Source organism: Cyprinus carpio, chromosome B25, assembly GCF_018340385.1.
Source record: "Cyprinus carpio isolate SPL01 chromosome B25, ASM1834038v1, whole genome shotgun sequence".
In the NCBI taxonomy this organism is placed as follows: domain Eukaryota; kingdom Metazoa; phylum Chordata; class Actinopteri; order Cypriniformes; family Cyprinidae; genus Cyprinus; species Cyprinus carpio.
This window is the reverse complement of record NC_056621.1, coordinates 7,586,995-7,608,998: the sequence shown is the minus strand read 5'-3', so window position 1 is coordinate 7,608,998 and position 22,004 is coordinate 7,586,995. Positions and strand designations below refer to the sequence as shown.

Genomic DNA, 22,004 nt, shown 5'->3' with positions numbered 1-22,004 from the left:
TAAATACATTTAATATATATAGCCTTTGCGTTTACTACAGGTAGGCTACTTTTTTTGAAAGAGGTCTGTGATTAGGTAAAATATTAATTATGAACAGTGTGTCTGAATCCTGCAGATGGAGCCCGCGAATCGCATACCTCAAACAGGCTCGTGCCATGACGTAGGCCTACTTCCTGGGAATTGTAGGCCATTTGTGATTACCAGGGATTTGTGTACGGATGTATTACGGAGCCCGTTATGTCTGTAGTAGAACAATAAAGAAGACGCTAGCGATGGCACGTGACGCCACAGAGGCTTTGTTTGCAAACATTTAGATATTAAGCATACCATGTAAACTGGCAGACATACAATTGATAAATAATTCAAGATAAAGGACTACAGGCAGACGCGCGCGCTGTTGAAAGTTTCATCGATCTGCGCGCTCTCGCCGCGTGATGCTGAGTTGAGTTCGCGGGGGTCTCGCGGAACGACGCGAATACTCCGTAACGGTTTCTCAGCGGATGTACGTTACTTTTACATTTCTGTCGTGAGCGGAGTTCATTTCGGAGCTGTAGTCTGAAATGTGAGCCCGTTACCGGATTCCGGAGCTGTGTAAAGCACAATGACAGCTTGGTTCGTGTTTGAGGAGGAGTCAGCGGTCTCATTTCTGAGGTAACGTTAACGTTAAATGACAGTTCGTGTGCTTGTCGTTGTTTAATTTAATTAGAACGGAAAACTGAGGTGAAGTTAAAGAAAGAAAGTTTGTATTTACTGTTTTATTCTTGTCATATTACGCTTTTGCGTTTTAGTCCAACTTCTGAGAGCAGTTTCATATAATTTGCTCTGCATAATATTTGTACAACATATTTGTGTTTTTTTACAGATGACAAACCGTGACCGTTTAGTTTTTTTGCTTTTACACACATTGGTTTGAGGAAACCTATTACGTTAGGTGTATTATTTTGTAATATCAAAAATGCGACTAAAAGGGTTAATGTTAACGTAACGTTACTTCACTCAAAAAGATAAACATTTGCTCAACCTACTTACGTTGTTCCAAACCTTTACGGCTTTATTTACACAGTAGCACGCTAATAGAAATGTTCTCCAGAATGACAGCCACCGGTCACCGTTCACTTTCATTGCACCTGTTTTCCATACAAATAAAATGAACAGTAACTGGAGGCTGTCATTCCGCAGCACGCCTCCTTTTGTTTTCCACGAAAGGAAAAAAGCACGTAATATTATTTTTAATTTTCTAAACCGACTCCAAATCCTCCGAAAGATTTATTATTGTATTGCACGCCCAGTGTTTTCAGCGAAATTGAATGATTTCTGTTGCTCTGACTGATTTACGGTGCACGTGAGTTCCACGTGAACCAAATAAAAATTCATAGTGTTTAGTGCAGTAAATATACTCAGAGCGAGCATAAGGGCACTGTTGCGATACTCTTTAGTCTCACGTATGTGTGAGGGTCCTTAAATATCAGTCATTATATTTATATTATATAAATGTTGTTTGACTCGTCTTGAAACAATCATCCTTTTGGCAGGTTTGCTTATGAAGCCTAGTTTACCCAAAGGGCTTTTTTGAACAGGCAGTGTGGTCATCTTTTGTTCTTGACAAGAGAGAGAGGAAAAAAGAGGTAGAGATAAACAGCGTATATGTGTGCTGTCTCTCTTCCTGTCTAATGAGTGACTAAGCACTCCGGTTCCTGCCCTCACAGAGCCATCATGGATCATTAAAGCTTTAGTAGTTGTAGTTGTGTTTGATGAGGACTTATTAAGGCATAGTAATTACTGTTCTTTCTTCCCCAGAGAGCGTGCTATAAAAATTTGGCCCTCCTAGCCAGCATACAGTAGCATCGCCTGGGACGGCACCTCTCGCAAGCATGCGATCTGTCAGATCCTCAGAGACAGCTAGATAATCTTTCTTTCCATTTGATTCAGGCCTTAACGGGTGCTGAGAGTCATTAAATATGAAAAATAAGTCATTTGAATGAAGATTGATGGCTGACCTCCATAAAGATCCCGAAGTTCTATGTGACTGACTTCACATTCATTTGAATGTCAATTTGGCTTTGTGACCTGTTACTGAAGCAGGAATTTGTGATTTACTAAAAATGCGCTCTGTAATTTTTCAGTTCTTGGAAAGCCTGAATAACCAATTATTTTCATCGTTTCTGGTCAATGTTGCAGTTGCAACGCAATTACCAGAATTCCCTCTGGCCTGGTTCCACGTTCTGCTTGTAAGCTGAAAAAAGTGGTCTTCTGCCTTGTTTCCAACACACAAAAATAACACAAAGATATTGTCTAAAGGTGAATCCTTCATTACCTCCTACGTTTATCCATTAGAAGAAGCTTTCACAAGTGGCTACATTATTAATTTAGTCTTATCGAGACAAGCGAAGATTGAATACGAGGGACGGATAACCTGAATATTTGACAATGCTGAAAATGGCTAAGAGGCGGAAAATAATTTTCTGAGAGCTGACCTTTTTTCCATTACTTGTCTTATAAACTTATTTTAGCTGCTAATAGACTGAATCTACTTAAAATGAGCTTAATGAAATCTATTAATTGGTTTAAACTATCAATTAGGTTTACAGTCAGGCTTTGCTTTTGTGGTTACAGTGAAACGTATGAGTACAGTATCTCTCTTTCTTTCTTCCTCACTCTCTCTCATTTTCTGTGCTTGCGGAGGTGTGACATTCGCAGGTTCCATCAGTAAGACACACATGGTTTTCTCCTCTTTCCTCTCCAGCTCACTGCTCTGTGCCAGCCCTTAATGAGCTCTGTAATGCAGATTTCAGACGTGACGATTTGTTTGTTTCTTCAGCAGGCCTTTTACAAAGATACTCACTTCTTCCTACCAGGAGCTGCTATTTAAATGCTAAACTCTGCATCCGTCATACTCTGTAGAATAGTTTTGCTAATGACATTCTGTTGTTTTTAAACCTTGTTTTAAATGACATTGTGCAGGTTGGTGCTATAATTTTAACACCATTCCTAGACCTCATACATCACGACTTTGTTTTAGAAGGAAAAAGTATGAATTTGCACGCTTGCTGTCTTCGAAAGCAAACCCCAGGCTTTATTGTTCATGCTCTGTTTTGTTGTAGAGAGCGTCGGGGGTTATATATCAAGTCCTGAGCCAAGCTTTGAGCTTACTTACACAGTCAGCAAGAACTGAGCTGTCTCTAAGGAGCTGCTCAACTCTCATGGGACTCCCTCTTGCTGTGTCGGAGAGCTTCTCTGATTTATGGTGCAATGCTCAAGCAACATGGTCATCATCCCAATGTATATGGTGTCAGACCTTGTATAAAATACCTTCTGTTTTTCCCTGACCATAACTGCTGTTCCCAAATAGTTTTTCTGGTAAAAACAGGATTCTTTATAAAAGGGCATTATAAAAGTAAGTGTACACTCACACACACTATTTGAGGTCAGTATACTAGTTTTCTTAAATAATTAGTACTTTTATCCAGCAATGATGCATTAGTTTGATCAAAAGTAACAGTATGATTTAGGGGTGACCCCGAATAGTTGAAGATACGATGCTTCATTAGGATAAGCCTGATTCGACTACCAGTCTCACAGTCGAATTTTCGCAGAGGTGTTATGAAACAAGGATCATGCCATTTTGGCTTTATAGGAGTGTTCAATGTCTGATTTCACATAGAACTACCAGTTTTCTCCCAATAAGGTAATTTTGATTAATCTTATCCTATTATGATAAATAAGAAAATAAATAAGAATACTGTAAATAAGAATGTGAAAAGAAAGGAGCTTTTAATAAATTTAAGGCTCGAAATTGCAACCATTTGGGTCACATATGCTCCCATAATTTAATTTGTGCAACCTGTGCGAGTGCATATAACTGTTCTAGTGCGACTAGTTTTCATTTCTTAAATGTTTTTTAAAACTCTTCTATAAGTTCTATAGTTTTTATTCTGAAATATTCTGAATCGTTGAAGAGAGAATTGCAGTGCATCATAGAATCGATTTCTTTCTCCCACCCCTACTATCGAATGTAATGTATTTTGCCCCTGCCCCCAAACATATGGTTTAACTATCAGTCAACTATCGGCAAGATTTTGATTCGACTATGTAAATCCTTAGTCGGGGACACCCGTGGTATGATTTCCATTCCAAATAAGTTCTGTTCTTTCAAAGAATCCTGGTAAAAGTATCACCATTTCCAAAAAATATTTTAACATTTATAATTTTAAGAATAATTTTTTGAGCAGCAAATTAGGATATTAGAATGATTTCTAAAGGATCATTTAACACAGAAGACTTGAGTAATGATGCTTAAAATACAGCTTTGCTATCACAAAATGTAAAAATTATACTTTAAAATACATTCAGATAGAAAATATTAAAATAGAAAACATTTATGTTATCACAAAATTCTTTCTTTTTTTTAATGAGCGACTAAGCACTTAGCAATCTTTTTTGCATTTTTAATCAAAAGAAAAAAAAAAGAACTTACCGATATATATGATTATATAAGTTTGGAATTATATCATTTTGTTTTTCATTTTAATTTTTAGGTGAACTATCCTTTTAAGTTTTTAGTGAGAAATTATTTAAATTTCCATCTGTATCTCACACACAGCTATTATTTGGCTTCAAAATATTTGTGATACAGAATACACCACTTTTCTGGTACTTTCATAGTGCTTTTATGCCCTTTTTATATATGTAAGCTTAATTTTCTCTTGTAATTACATGAAAGAGTATAGGAAACTGTCTGCAAATTTTAGTTTCACAGAAGAAAGAAAGTCTTACAAGTTTGGACGACACGTGGTGTGACTAAATGATGACAGAATTTGAACTATTCCTTTAAAACAAGCAACATCAGCAGGAGATAGATTTTATGTCCTTTTTTGTGGACTTGCTCTAGATCCAAGCACATAGCAAGTGGGTACAAGTGAAACACACAGCCTTCTCCTTGTCCTACAAAGCGTTGTTTGTATCCCAGTTTCCCTTGGTGTAACACTATCAATAGCACTCAAGACACCTTTATGAAAATTTATGACTTGCCATGGTCCCCCTGAGAATGTTTTCTGACAGAACAGTTATGTTTAGATAACCTGAGCTTTATAGAAAACGATGAGCCTCTTGGTGCGCTAGTATTTCTTTCCAGACACTCTGTCTTATCTTCTCCAGGTCATTACAGTGCTGAATTCACAGTGCAGCCCACAGATGCATTAGAAAACAAACTTCATCACCAGAAGGCTTGGAGACGAAGCACTTCTGTTCATGGAGGGACGCTGGACCCTGCTGCCGTTTCTGGGGGCGTACCTGGTCCTCCTTGGCTTGATTACAGGCCAAGGCATCTACACTAACACGTGGGCCATCCACATTGAAGGGGGAGCCGAGGAGGCTGAGAGGATTGCACACAAACATGGTTTCATCAGTCACGGGCAGGTGAGTGGTATCAGTGCTTTATCAAAAATGTATCTCTTGTATCTTGTGAGAGTTGCTACGTTTCTGTGTGTGGACATAATGCTGCATGAGGCTTGTAGTGATGTTCTAGTATATCATTCACCTTCTTGCTGTCAAGCTCTGTTGCTTTACACAAGAGGAAGACAGATTTGCACTAACACACACATACTCGCACAATCGCTAAGGCCTCTACGAGAAGTCCTTGTAGATGCTTGTCGAGTTGCCTTTCCCCGGCGTCTGTCACTGTTCAATTCATTAAGATGGAGATGTGTCAGCTGTGATTGGGGAAATTAATTTCGGCTTACGTTTTATTCTTTTTTTTCCCTGCAGCTTGCATTGTCTCGTTTGTCTTTGCCAGATGTTCCCTCTTCTGTTGTTATGGCATTAAACACTTAGCTGGGAGAAGAAAAGCAGGAATGTATCTGACAGCTGAAACACTGTATGTGAATTAATCCCTGCGAGTGCAATGCCCTCTTGAGCTCGCTGTGAGGAGTCTGTGAATAGCACGTGTGTGGGAGGACAGGAGTGGAAAGAGCTGCCAAAATGAAGCTCTCCTCTCCTCTCCTTTCTTCTCCTCTCCTCGCTCCTCACCTCTCACATTTACCCTACTGTAAATCAAACTGTAAACACTAGAAGCTTTTAACCCTGCTTGAAATCCAGATCATAGCAACTTAAGATTTTTATTTTCTTTTGGCCTAGTTGGTCCAGAAATTCTGATTTGCTTGTCCTGCCAACATTTCTGCTGGCGCCACCACAAAATGGATCAACTTTTATTTTTTACTATACATTTTTTATTTGTTAGAAATCATAATTTAACTTTTGTGAAAAGTCTATATATCGATCTCTCTATCTCTCTATCTATCTGTCCTCAGTCAAGAATCTCCTTTCTAATGTAAACTGACAGACCTGAACAAATTAAGTCACAAATTTTCGACCGATACAAACCAGTGATTCCGATGCACGCATCTCAGACATCCATTACTAAGGAGATAATAAGCTTGAGGGAGCAGTATTAGATAATTCAGTTTTAATTCCTTTGTTTATGCAGTGTCAGAAGTCAACCAAACATGTTAAAATAACTATTCTGCTGGAACCTCAATTATTCTTTTGATCCAAAGTCATGATGTTGTCTTTAATTGGCATATCTTACATGAAAAGCAGAAATAACTGGTGTCAGATAAGTGGGAAAGGTACTCACTAACTGAAGCCAGTTTATGTAAAAGTTTCCATTGGAAGAATGTTACAGAAGATTAACACTTTAACAAATGCCATCTATTTTTAAAATTTCTGTAAAGCTGCTTTGATGGTGTGCATTGTGAAGAGCACTATTCAATTCAAGTCAAATTTACTTGACTTAATCAGGGCTCCAGACTCATTCTTCCCACGCTCCTTTGCGACTAACTTTCTCAGTTCTCACAATTTTTATTCATTTATTTTTTTGCTACATGGGATTAATCAATGCATGCTGATGAACTTTTATCACAGTTTATAGTAAGGATGGGCATTTTCCAAAAATGTTGCATTTTAAGTTTTGGGCTCATAAAAAAAAATGTATATTTGAATATTCGTTTATTTAAATGAGGTTTAATGAGAAAGACGTTATTTTTAATTTAAATTAAGTTTTTTTCAAGATTTTACAAGCTTATGATTAGCTGTTACACAACAATGTTATGTTATATCACAAGGTTTTATTTTGGTTGAAAACATGAATAATAATATAGTAATAATAAAGATACATTAAAAAAACATTCAAGATCAGGCAGAGCAAATTGAAAAATCAAGCAGACTGTGCAAATTACAGTACAGAAAATAGGCAACATATACTCGAGTCGGCCTATATTTATTGTGTTTACATTGTTTCACGTATTAATTCTGAGAGAAATAATAATATCCACATGCTCAGGTGAAAGACAGATAACGTGTGCCAACAGTTTCTTAGTGCTTTGTGTTAAACATCCCTCGAGGAACCTTTATATTATGAACCTTACCTATTATGTCTCAAGATCATTTGGCCATCAGGTGCACTCTCTTCTCGGCTCACTTGGAGTACAGCTGCGCTTACCTGCAGTTGTGAATGTCGTGATGGACAGCTGTCTTTCCTCAGTCGACTGTTTGGATTTCATGTGATTTCTCATTGTGATGGTGATATTATGATAAATCAGTTTCACTAATTCATTTGATCAGAAGTAATTACATTTTGTAAGATCATTTAGATCAAAGTGAATCCAAACTTCGCAAGGCAGATGTCGACATTCTGTGATCAAATACTATCAACTTGTTAACACACTCCACAGCGCCACCCACTGCATTTAGTTATAACTGCTTAGGATTTATGATGGATTCCCTGCATTTACGGCCAGCAAATCAACACATAGTAAAATTCGAATAGTGTTTTTATTGTTTGAATAATAATTACAGATCGAATATTTGAATGTTCAACTATTCGTGCACAGCCCTAGTTTATAGTTATATGGAAATGAAAGTGGTTAACATTCAACCTGTTCTTTTTCTTCAATATTTGTGATTTGAATTTTGTGAACAGGAGATCCTCTTTTGCTATGTTATAAGCTGGTCTTCGCTATCTTGTTGTGACATTTTACAAGAAAAGATAATTGTCTGATTTGCTTACATCTATACATATTTCACTTTTTAAGACAAAAACAAAAAATGGATTCTTTGTTATTCTTGATTAAAAAGCACAACAATAAAACAGTAAGATACAATGACAAACTAGCTTACAAAACGTTTATTAACAAAAACGAATAAGATGAGGCATAGGCTACACCACATGCTGTATTATATACCGACTAATACATTTCAGAACATTTAGCAAACACTAGTAGGGCCCTATGATTTCCACGATGCAGAAAACACGGACGGAATCAGGGAATCCAGTCATAAAAACGGAATTCACAGTTTAACGCAGAATGTCACAGATTTTTTAATGAATTAATCAAAAGTAGGTCATTACTCTTAAATAAAATCGTGATATGGACTAGTATCTGTAACTATTAAGCCGCAAAAGTCGATTTAAATATGAATACTGCATGTTCTGTGTCTTTCTGTTACAGTAGTATCAATGAATGGCGCAGACGCTGGTTTCATCTACTACACACATACTGAAGCGTGCGTGATGCTCACGGTGATTTCAGCATCCACTGTCTCTCTAAATGAGGATGTAAACACATTAAGAACATCTCCAGAACTGCTCTGAGAGTCACTTCATGAGCATTTAACCGTTTGATTTGAGTTGAACTAGCGTCATTTCACATAAACAGAACTGTACTACTAAAATGAAACAAACATTATTTTTTAAGGAATAATCACACTTCCATGTTTTAATTTTAATAGTAAATCCCCTTTGTTTGTAAAAAATAAAATAAAAAAATTGCTTAATTTTCAGCAATTAAAAGATAAATGAAATTAATGAAATTAAATCACAGAATTTCTGAGGGGGAAAAAAATCATAAGGCTACTTTAAGAAAAAAAAAAAAAATTAAGTTGCTTTTTGCATTCAAATAATTAGACATGCTAAAACAAAGAATTTGGTAACAATAAAAATTATGGTGAGCGAAAAAAATAAAACATTTCATTGGGCCCTAAACATGTATTTTTTTTGTTAAACTTTAATGAAATTAATGTGAAAATGTATAAGTTTCATGGCTTTAATTAATTAGACTTGCTTTTTGATTAATAAACTTTAATTTAACTATTAAAAAGGAGTGGAGAAAATTTGAAACAAAAAAACTGAATCCAGAAAAATTAAAATGGAAAAAACGGAATTTAGGAAAAAATATATAAAGAACGCTATAAAGAAACCGTCTAAAATTAAGTATAAAGAGGAGAAGAAAGCGGCCCTAGGCAGCTGTACATGCCAGGATCCGCCACTGCCAGTTGCAGTTAGAAATTTACTAAAAACAAGCCTATCGCAAGACATCTGGTGGGGGGGGCACCTGGGGTGGCCAGCCAAATTTCCGTAGACATGCCCTACAAAGGCAGGTGCGCTGATGTTTGGTTCACTGTATTTTATTTTGATAAAGATCAAACTGTGCTGTCAAGTTAGCAATGCTGGAACTGATGTGTTGTGTTTTGTGTGTGCGTGGGTGCGTGCCAGCGCGATCACTTCAACTGTTTCCTTATACCAGCAGAATCAACTTAATGTCTTATTAATAATGCGTCACTGTATAAAGGTCTGCTTTTATTTGTGTACACTCACAATGAAAACAAAACATTGTGTTTTGTAAAATAAAGAAAACATGGGATGTCGCTTTCTGCCATTTTCAGTTTCAGTTTTCCTTCTGTGAACAAATTAAGCCTGGCACAAAAATGGACTGAAACTCAGCATATATAGGCTACTTTACGTGTCGCACTGTTTTTCCCTTGTTTCTGTAAACAAATCTGTAAACTAAATCAAATATATTTCAAGAATTTATTCCTTGTATGTATATATGTACTGCAGATGATATATATGTAACATAATGTAATATTATTTAGTATTTTCATATCTAGGTGGAATTTTTTTTAATTTATACTACTGTCTTTTCAAAATAAATGAAAAGAAACCGAGCATAGTAGATTTTTTTTTTCCTGTTATAGCGAAATCATATCGAAACCGTGACCCCCGAACCAAGGTGTATGTACCGAACCTTGACATCTGTGTACCATTCCACCCCTAGTGGATATCGATATATATAATAATGAATTCAAATTTTGCATTTATATAGTTTTGTTCAATTTGGTACGCTTTGCAAATTTTAACACAAATGACGATAAAGAGTCGAGGCTGAATGTTTTTGTCCTCTGTGCAACGCCGTACTACACTGGCATTAGTAATCAAACACATAGAGCATCGTAACAGACCAAATTAATAGAGCACAAATCGCCAACTCCAGTGGTTCTCAAACTGGGGGGTGCAGCAAGGCTGAGGGATAGTGTACAGTCAGCAGATTATTTTGCAAAAGAAACTGCTGCAGGGTGATAAAGACTACTACACTGCATAATTGTCCCGCTAATCATGCGGCCACTTGCCTGATAAGTAAATAATTGATCGCAAAATACTAATCTGACATATTTGAGTTACCTCAGCATGACTCGCAGTACCCTCTTGAGTGCTCCATTATCAGTTGTAGCAGTTGTGGTTGTATCAATAACAGATCACTAGATGGCGCGATTGAAGGATCAGAGTTGTATTGCAGGGAGCCTTGTAGAAATTATTAATGAACGATGCATGGTCTATGCTCTAAGTATGAAAGTTACAAGTTTGTGAAAGGACTTCCAGTGCCAGGTAAACGTAAAGCAGATTATGAATATACTTAAGATTCATAAATAACAAAACAACATGTCTACACCAGATGCGAAAGGCACGATTTGACAAAAGCAAATAGAACCCAATGATATTCTCTGCTGTGGATGTGGCGCTACGTGATTTTATTTCAGACGAACTCCAGCGCTCTGACACAAAGAACCATTTCAAATATTCATAAGAGAATCAGGAAAAATAGTTTCCTCAAAAACATTAAGCAGCACAAATGTTTACAACATTGGTTAGTGGGCAGCAAATCAGCCTATTAGAATGATTTCTGAAGGATCATGTGACACTGAAGACAGGAGTAATGATGCTGAAAATTCAGCTTTTATCACAGGAATACAGTAGCCTATATGTTAAAACATTCAAATAGATAATTTAAATTGAGAGTATTTCACAATATTACAGTGTTTACTGCAGAGAGACTTTCCAAATTAAAAAAAAAGAGGGGGTCGGGGGGCCTTGAAAATATTTTTCTCTACAAAATGGGGGCCTGGCATGCTGCACGTTTGCACTTTTTGAGAAAAACAATGGCACAATAAAAAAAGACTTTTCAGGTCTATGTCCAATCCCTCACTTTTTCAAGTTATATAAGGTTAAAATATTTTGCCTGTCATTTTTTTTTTCATATTGCAATATAATATCAATATCACCTAGACAGTGTAAAATATTGTGATATGAATTTTAGCTCATATCTCCCACTCCTAATGTAGATCCCTATCAGATGGCATATCAACATCTGCGCAAGCACACACAGACACGTGAAGTTTGATTTAAACAGATTGAGAACTTTTCCACTCCATCCTTGTTTAAAAAAAAAAAAAAAAGCTTGCGCTGTGATAGACTGATGTGTGTACGTGCACATCTTGTGTTTGCATGGAATTCCTGGCGTTCATTAGTGTGGCATAATGAACAAGCTCTCCCTGCATCTCCATTGATTTATGCCTAACTCTGACCTGTCAATCAAACACGGGACACTTTCACACCCAGCATGGTGGATTGATTTTTCATTATTCATTTCAGACTCTCAGACAGATTGTGAGAGTCCTTGAAGGATCCCTGTCTTCTGAGTTGAATTTTTGATGCCATATGGTGCTTTCTCTCGTCTGCCTCTCTCTCCTCTCCATTTGATGTTATTTTTTTCTGCTCAGAAAATGTGACTTGATCTGAGAGCTTTGGGATGCGGGTCTCTGGGTAAGCAGGCGTGGCACTCTAATCCAAAGCGCTGCCACCACGACCGTGTCTTGACGTGGAGCTTCCTTGCAGCGATCCACCAGAAATCCTACACCACTGAAATCATATCGCTTCAAAAATGCGTTATATAGATAGAGGAACAGAAAGCGAGAGGCTGAGATGAAAAGTAGCGAGACTGTGAAAACAGGAAAGAAAAAGTAGCAAAAGAGAACAGATGAAAGCAAGAAAATGATTCAGGGAGAGCTGAGCAGTAAGACTCTGAGATGACAGGAAAGTTGAGCAACACGTATGAATGGAGCGGATGGTGGATAGATTGGCTGAAAATGGGCAGATGTGAAACGTAGACCAAAATACTGCAAGAAGAGAGAATCGCAGAACATTTTAGAAGATTTGATTTAAAGCTATTCTGAGTGGTATTTCCAACCAATTAGTTTGCGGCCTTGAATAGATTTAAAGGGGTTATGAACTGATAGATCAAAATTTATTTAATCTTTTGGTATTTAAGGGGTAATTGTGCTATAAAAGCATTCTGTAAATTTCAGAAATCAATTCTTTCTTGTTAGTCTAAAAACTATTTATAATGAAGCCAATTTGCCAAAATGACAGGTTTAGGAATGTACCACTTTATGATGTAATTTGTCTGTTATTACAGATTTTTTGATACTGAGTATTTATGCGCTAAATCACAGCAGCGTCCATCTTTAAGGAATGTCGCTGTCAAACATACACAACTGTTAGCCAATCATAGCAGTGGGCATTTACGTCAGAGTCTACAATCCGCTGCACCTATTCAAACAGAGCATTCTGATGAGTAGAATCAAAACAGGACAGAAAATAGCCTAATCAAAAGTATGTTGTTTTTTGATGTAAAAATCTTGAGAACAATATAAGTGGACATCAGAGAACAGTACAAAAAAAAAAAAAAAAAAAAAAAAAATCAGTTCATGACCCTTTTAACGGATACATTGTAACACAGAATACAACTGTTTTTGTACTCTGTTAGTCCGTAGTGTCTGTGGTCTTTTAGTGTCACCCCTGAGGCTCAGTGTGAGTACAAAACAGTGATTAAGGCTGACAAAAGTTACATCAGGTCAACAAATGACCCGTCCAAAATGACGGACGACACCTTATTCATCTCTGAAAACGCTTGTCACTCTCCACGGAAGAACGATGGGATGCATGAGACATTTATCCAAGCCCATAATCACTTGATTGCCTGGCCGGAATCCTGCAGGGAAGGCTTTCGGCCTGTACTTAGGTGAGAATGGATGGATAGATGAAGATAAAAGGAGCGGGAGCGGAGCTTAAATGCCATGTCATTTCATTCCTCAGAGCAATAGGATATTCCTGGGAGGAGGTGGAGAAAGGTAGAGGGGACCTGGGGGGAGTGAGACTGAGCTCCACATGCTCTCACGCTGTAGGCTGTGAATGTCACTGAACAGGTGAAGAGTGGGTGCATGCATTGTCTCTTAAGCGTGCTTTCAACACCTTACCAAGCCCTGGCCATAACTAAAGCTGAATTCCTGCTGTGCAGGTAATTGTACAGTTCACTTAAATACATCTTGACCTGTTCCCTGTCATTTCCAAGACCAATTTAAGAGCTGTCACATGTGTGGATACGCTGATTCACAGTAGACCCCAACTGATATATCGCTTTGCTGATTTTATCAGCCGATATGAATCTGTCGCAAATAGTCTGTTCACGAGACACGAGCCAACATTTTCACTTCAGTAAGGTGGTCTCTTGTTCAAGCAGCAGCATTCAAGTGTTGTCTTATTCGACTGTAAGTGCCCTGCGAAGTGGACTTCACATGATGTTCCGTCATGATTAGAGTTCCAAGGGAACGTACACGTTTCATTCAAAGAGGTATTTTGTCACACTTTCGTCTGTGTGTGAAGAGAATAGCACAAATCCGTGAATGAATCTTCTGAAGTGAAATAAACTTAAACGGAATGAAGTTTAATGGAATTGAATTGAAATAAAGTATAAAGAATAAACTTCAACTTTATTGTTCAGTGCACTGATGTTAGACTCGTTTTGGATAATAAAGGTTATTGTTAAATTGTTAAATTCCCTGCCTCCATTATATATCTTTGTCACATCATTATAAGTGTTTGATCACCACATTTGATTAATCATTGCAAAAAAAAATGTGTTTATGTATATATTCTGTTAAAAAAAATATCGTACAATATAAATATACCCACCCAAATTTACTCACACACGAATGGGAAAGTGTCCAAACTTTTGACTGGTACTGTACTATAATATACACAAAGAATATCAGCCGATATATCGATATCTGCCTTTTTTACTCCCTAATATCGGTATCAGCCCCCCAAAAAACCCTATCGGTCGGGCTCTAATTCACAGTATAACACAAGCTGAACAGACTGTTATAAGTCAAATTGACTTACCCAACTTCCTGACTACTAGACGTTTCAAGGGCCTCCCACTGTCCACACACCTGCCACTTTTCACTACTACTATTGTAATGAGCATACCTTAGGAACGTGGATGTTCAGATGGGGAATGAGGGGAAAAAATGAGGAACAACTAGTTCTTATCACTGCAACTATAAAAGGAATGAGTTTAGGGAGCAGTTCAGGAAAATTAATCCTCAACCTGAGAGTTGTGAACAGCTGCTGAACCCATTCAGTGGAAAAGAGATGAAATAATTAGCAGTGGAGTAACGCCATATGCTCTAGTTTGCATTAGTGTTGTACGTGGCTGTAGCTTCAGAAACCATGGACACCTTCTTTGTCTTAAAGGTCAGCAGTCATCTTGCAGACCCTTTTATCTGAAGTGACTTGCTGCACATAAAGAATAAAAAATGGATAAAAAGTTGCACCTCAAAGGATTTTTGCCCACTACAATTTGATTATCAATTTCTTGAGAACCCTGCAAGCTATACATCTGCCTCTCCACTTCTTGTCCCCAAAAAGCATTTAATTATATTTCTAGTACCCTTAAAGCATTCCACATTTTCATTGGGCTAAACCAAAGACTGTGGTGCTGAATGCCTAGGACATTGTTTCAGAGAAGAAGAGGTTTGGGGATTTGCATGTGGAAGAGGATTCTAGCATTTGTGAGGGTTTAATTTGGGATTTGAGCAGCTTTCTTTGTCCCGACTGCAGTTGGTGTTGTTTTTGCGTTGTGCTTCGTTTATGTCGCAAGTGTGTGTGTGTGAATAACAGCTTAGCAGGCAGCTGATCAGCACACTTCAGTGACGCATTTCACCCATCTCTCCCCACCTCTCTGCGTCTGCACACAAAAACACTCGTGATTGCTCCCATCGCTGAGCACAGCTCTCAAAGGCCTCTCTACACTCATAGCTGCTGGTGGGGAAAATGGTGACTGGTGTATTGTGGGCTGATTGCATTTGCCACAGTACCTTGATATCATTGTCTTCTGTTTGTTTTGAATGAGACAGGTCCTGGGATTGGGTACACAGAGCAAGTCTCTGGATTCTGGGGTTCTGAGAGTTGTGTAAAGCTCCTGTTACGTGCCCCTCATGTATCTTTCCTCCCATATTGATTTAGCTGAACACACCAGTACACATAAAACTACGGCTGGGTTTTGACACAAATTTCACGATTTGATTCGATTCTCATCCACAAGCTTTCGATTCGGTTCGATTACCAATTCGATTAGATTCAATATTGATTATTCTGGATATATATCAGGTACAGTAGGCTACATGCCAAATTTTCTCAAGGAAAGAAAAATCTCTCAACTAGTTCTGTAAAATATTTGTGAGAGTCAGTTGGTACTACATTACTATATTATCGAAGGTGTGTGTTCACGGACTCATCAGGACTCAATCAGGACTCATTTCTGTAGCAAGCTGCGCATGGGGGGAAGCAAGTTTTCATCATTGTTGATTTTGCAAAATGGTTCAAGCAAAACTTTTGAAGTTCTTTTAAAAGAAGACAACAGAAGGTATGATTTTTCCTTGATTAGAATTTAAAGACATTCCCCTGACATAATGTCAGTGTGCTGTATGTGTGACTGAGAGATGATAGGAGAGCTGGCCAGTATGTCACTGACTTTGCAACAAACAAACAAACAAACACATCTTGAGAGTCCAGTAGCATTCACTGCGCAATGAAGCCTATTAGAATGCATATAGAATGCCCTTATAATTCAAGCAATGAAAGAAATAATACCCATGTATGAGATTTTATGCTTTTATATTCATTGCACAAGCAATGTACTTTTCTGAATATCAGCACATAAATATGCTAATAATTTTATACAACAGTGTAGAGCAACGCGGTGTTTCATTCCTTGAATTAATCTGTTTTAGAATGAATCATGTGAGCCAGTGATTCAACGGTCCGTTCACTTTTCTAATTGAATCAGGCATTTTGAACAAATCGTTTGATTTGAATGATTCAATAAATAATTTATTAAAACAAGGATTTGCTGCCACCTACGGGCGATTTTATTGTCATCTTTATTTATCCATGACCGTCCTAAACCAGCCAAGGTGCCAGCACAAAAACACATTCAGCAAAATATTGTTTAATTAGCAGTATATATTGTTTAATTAGAATTAGAAATTGACCACACCTACCCCCCCCCACCTTGCATATATGTATATATTTCCCCGGGGAATTGCCACCACACATAAGTAAGTCTGTGGGAAATACTGTATTGCATGTCATCTATTTACTATGAAGTTGTTCTTCCTGTCCCCACATGGACTCCACCCACATTTCTTTAATCTAAGTTAATCACAATCCCCACATGCACACACTTCTCCTCCAAATCCCATCATCATTCACATATACAGATCTTTAATGATGAACTCTCACTGCCTGGCTGTCTGTTTCTTTCCTCTGCTCTCTTTCTATATACCTGCTGCCAAAATACTTCCAAAGGTTTTTTCTCTCTGCCAACTTTTCAGAAATCATTACTCTAAGATGGCTAGAGAGCTAGGAAAAAGTTGGACACCCTCCTTAAGGCTCTTAGTGAACTAAGAAAGAAATGCATATTGATGGACCAGCTCTGCAGTCACACACACACACACACACACACATCCTCTCGAAGATGTAGCCACGATGAGACAATATCTGAAAAGTCACATCAATATGACAGCATGGGTGTTGAAATGCAATCAGGAGTTTGTCGAGACAGTTTAGTACACAAATTTTCCACAGAGATCTACGACAGCCGCAATCAAATGCAAAGAAACACAAAGGAATTGCACAAATAGAACACTTTTGCATTCCTCTTGAACTTCACTTTAACTGTTTTACACGTATGCTACACCGACATCTTTCACCATGTTAAAAATAGTGTAGTGGATCAATTTCAGCTTTTAAGTATTAAGCAAATCAGATGAATCTGTGGGCTAAGCATATTTACTCATGAACAAGTGTATTTACATATGGAAAAGTGAAGTTTATATATTAGCAATGGTGTACAGGAGTTAAAATGCAAATAAACACACCTTCTGTTCTATTCTGTTGCGCTTCATTTATCTGTTTCTGAAGCAAGAACATGTTCTCTGTAAAAGGCCCCTTAGCCTGCTGCATTCTCTCTCAACATCTGATCCCTCCTGGCAGACTGGTAATAGAGGAGAATACAGGATTGCGCTGTTTGTTGCAGGGTCGGTGAGAAAGTTTGCTTTGATCTGGTGCCGTGACCCGGAGCTTTCATTGCTTTTCAAGTCTGGGTTTTTTACACAGTTCACAGCCGATTTCAAGAGCATTTGTTGATTCGAGATGATGAGGGGTTCGAGATGAAGACATGTTAATTTTTAAGACTAATTATCCATCAGCCTCAAACGGTGCTTCCTCTAATCTTTAGACGATTCATCTGTTTTGTGTAGCCCAAAGCACTTGAGAGAAACTTTTAGTTACAAAGCGCTTGATGAAAAAGTTCTCCTTTTGCCAGCTCTGACAAGGGGAAGAGAATCTGTCTTACAGCTGGAGATGATACTGTCTGAAGTTCTGCAGGAGGTCGATGGGAGATTGATACGATCAGCAGAGATGGTGGAACTTGAAATATCAAGTCGGGCGGGCTCAGTGTGACTCAAGGGAGTCAGTGAGGAGGAAAGAAAGTGAGAGCACTTATGCAGTGTTTGTGTGTGTGTGTGTGCGCAACTTCTTTGAGCCGTCCAGCATCAGCCCGACAATTATAGGGTCTGAAAGCATTTTCACTTCTGTTGTGAAATATAACAGGTCACTGAAGAGAGAATTCAGTAAACAGTCAAGCCACCATTGCATGCAGTATTTCAGCTACCCAGAATTCAGAACCTGTCCTCAAGATTGTGGCATACAGATTGTTACAGATTGTTTGCCGTTACCGGAGACGCACAATTTCTTTAGTCAGCTGCTTACTAAAGCACCACAAAGTGCGCTATTTGGGCACAATTCATTCTTAATTCCCCACAGACGGCAGTACTGTGTAGTTTCTACATTCAGAGCAGAGATTTGACTTGGAATGTGCACTTGGAATTTATTTCCCATAAATAATACAGCAACCCAAAGCGACTGGAATCTCTGGATGTCTTCACGCAGTGATGTCCTGATCAAGCAGCAGCATCATTTGCTTGGCAGGAGTTAGATTTCAGACTTGAAAAGGAATACATTTATTTCAATGTTTGTGAAAGATTTTCTTAAATGCAGCAGAAAAAGATCAGGGTTTTATTAATAAGCAGTTAATAAAAATATTTTGTCACCTGTTGTTTATTTCCAGTGTGCTTCATCTTATTTGTTTGTGTTGTTACTTCACTGCACCTTTCTCCAAAGAGAACTGTCAGAAAGGGAAGATTTCCATCAAGCAATCTGTCACTCTCCCTCCCTATCGCCCATCTTCACTCATTCTATTACATGTATCTCGCTATGTACCGGCGTTCTGCAATAAAAGGAGATGAATGTCTCTCATTCTTCTCTGTTGTATCGTTATTTCCATAATTCACAGTACAGATAGAGCTGTTCTGGGTGAGTGAGTCACAGCAGAGTGGGGTGGGAATGAATATTCATAAGGCCACCGAAGGCTCTCTTAGCCGACCAACAGGGACCGCTCATCACTTTCAACTCACGTGCCACCACCAGGCATTGTTTGTTGCGAGTGGGGATGATGTCATGATCCTTCACTGTCTCTCACAGGTGTCTGGTGACATGTGGGCTTGTTGAGGTCAATTAATTCATCTAGATTATTTTTTATTTCCTTATTTGAGGTTTATTATTTTATCATTAATAAATATAAATATAATACAATTACTGATGGATATCTAATCACTTGCCACAAGCAATATTCTCATTGCCATACAACTCAGTTCTGATTTTATTTACTGAGTTTTTTTTTCTAAATGCCGTTTTCAGTTTAACAAACAAATTGGTAATGATACAGGCATCACTAAATGTAAAGAAATCTTGCTGTTGTAGTGAACAATAAGTGAAGTGAGTGGATTCAGCAACCAATTAAAAGTTCATCCAATTTAAAATTTGTTACGCTGATTCAAACTAGAAACTTGCGAACTGGTACTTTTATCATTATATATAATCTATAGGGTTCCATTTTTCTGAACACTGGGACAGTTTTATGAAATAGAAAGATATAGTTATAACCAAAACAAAATTAATTGGGCATAACTTCTTTAGCACCAGCTAGCCTAGTTATTAAGAAATTCCATATGTATGTATGTAGCATTGCACATCCCCATTTCATTGAATACTTAAAGGGGTCATCTGATGCGACGTGCACTTTTACAAGCTGTTTGAACTGAAAAGTGTGTACACAACCACCCTATAATGATAAAGATCCACCCAGTGACACCTGAGCCACTGAAGACGCAGTGGATTACCTTTGTTTCTGAATGGAATGCGCCCCCGATCTACATAAATGCATCTATGTTAGCAGGAATCATTCGTGATCCAGCTTCACCTACAGAAGAATTGAGTTTAAGGTTTTTTAATTAATCTTTGCAAATCACCATTCCTAATAATGTGCTAGTTAGTGCATTTTACGATGAATGCAGCTAAAGTTTACCGTCTCTCAGAGAGCGTTTCGGAAGAGAGGGGTGGGGTCAGCAAAGCTCATTTGCATTTAAAGCGGAATGCAATAAAACAGCATGCTGTAGACAGAGCTGTTTTTGACAGGGTAGAAACTGTGTTTTTTACACTACCATTGAGAAAATTTAACCAAACGATGTTACAGACTTTTCATTAAGACCCTAAAGAATCATATCAACTTGTGAAAAATGGGCATCCGATGACCCCTTTAAGATTTACAAACACAGTAATTACCTGTTAAATTAGTTTGCCTAGAAGAAATTTAACTTATACAGTCAGGATTATGAAAAAAGATTTGCATAATACCTGGTTTTGAATAGAAATGAAGCTCCCCACATTGGCTTTGGAAATGTTACCAAACATCACTATATATTCTTTGCCCTAATGCACTCTGTTCAAATTGTTCTTAGCCATCTCTGCTGATTGAATTCAAATCAGCACAATGTTCTGTTCATTTAAAGAGCAGGTCATATGGTATTTTAAAGTGTCCTAATATTGTGTTGGAGTGCCCTAAACAGGTTTAAAGGCATCTATGGTCAGAAAACATTGTAATTTTCTCAGAATATATATTTAATATTAGAGTAATTTGCCAATGATTCCAAAATGATTTGTTCCCAGCAAGTTCGGAGCAAACCCCTCCCTTCCACAAGCCTAGTCTGCTCTGATTGGTCAGCTGGACAAGCCTGTTGTGATTGGCACAGAGAGGAGTAATTGAGCCAGTTAGCCAGCACTACCATTGACAAACCACCTTTACATAAAACAATATAGTGCTCCAATCCATTCTAATAATAATGACATAAAATACAAAAACACACACAAGCGAATCGTGCCCACAGCTAAAGTTTAACTGCTAAACTGTGAACACTTGGTGGATACGTGACTAACTGATGAAACAATACAGTTTGTAAACCAAAAAATGTCTAGTGTAATGTTTGAAGAACGACAGACAAAAGATGTTCTGTCTTAACTTTTAATCATAACGCAGAATTGCTGTATCACAGGCGCAGCAGCCTAACATTCGCTCGTCTCTCCCGCGTTAACCCTGTAACTGCCAGTGCAGCACAATAAACAGCAATTTCACAATGATTATAAAGTCTTTGTGCTACACTACATTCTTTATTATTAAACGAAGTAATTAGAACAACATCAGTATACAATAATCTACCCATTCTTAGGAAATAGTGGGTTCACACCGAATTATCAGAACTACTTCAGTAAGACAATAATATTGTGCTTTACCTGGAAACCTAAAGCTGCACTAGCTATACATCACATTAGCACAAAAACTATTTTTTTGAGCACTCAATTGAAAATGTACACAAGGTATCAATCTTACTTACAGGCTGTGGTTCGGAGAGCTTGTTAGTCCAAATTAAGAAGATTAGAAACCAACGAAGATAAAAGCCAAAATTAGAGAAGCAGTCCTTGATAAAATGCCATGCACAAAACAAAAGGTTCAAATTGTATTTCTGTGGTATCCTTGAACACCGCGTCTTCTCAACATCATGTAAACACACTAACTAGTGGAAGTGTTTGTGGGCAGGTCAGACTCTGTTCGTATTTCGCGAGCAGGTGGGGATTATGCAAATGTGTTACCCAGTGACGTATACCCGTAACAGGTAAAAGATTTGAAAATATGAAGACTCGTTAAGGCGTTTCAGAACCGACTCTCTCTTTTGAGAGACAATATCTTTATCATGCACTTTTTTGATTAACAACTTTGCAGATTGTTTTCATGTAAGGATAGCTATATTACAAACTGCAAAAGAGATATTTTTCAAAAACCCACATTAGGCCTGGGACGGTATTGAATTTTTCTTACCGCGGTTGAAAAGCAATAAATTCCCGCGGTATTGCGGTAAACCGCATCCCGCAACATCCCCCCCCACCCCCCAACCACCCCAACCACAGTCATCGATGGACTTTCACTTTCGCGCACACACGGGAGGCAAACGAATATAAGGAACAGGTTTATTTCACTTTTTTTTTTTTTAAATTTTTAACATGAACATTGAGAACAGAAATGGAATGATGTCTGAAATAC

General features: G+C 37.8%; 1 protein-coding gene across 1 annotated transcript in view; it reads left to right on the top strand.

Annotated features, from left to right (window-relative positions):
* The first annotated feature begins 187 nt into the window (after window positions 1–187).
* furinb (furin (paired basic amino acid cleaving enzyme) b) overlaps window positions 188–22,004 on the top strand; it is a 91,546-nt gene continuing 69,729 nt past the window's right edge. The window contains exons 1-2 of the mRNA XM_042752658.1: window positions 188–651; window positions 5,155–5,415. Of these exons, the coding sequence (XP_042608592.1) occupies window positions 5,248–5,415 (168 nt within the window). The 5' untranslated portion in view covers window positions 188–651; window positions 5,155–5,247. The remainder of the gene's footprint in view (window positions 652–5,154; window positions 5,416–22,004) is intronic.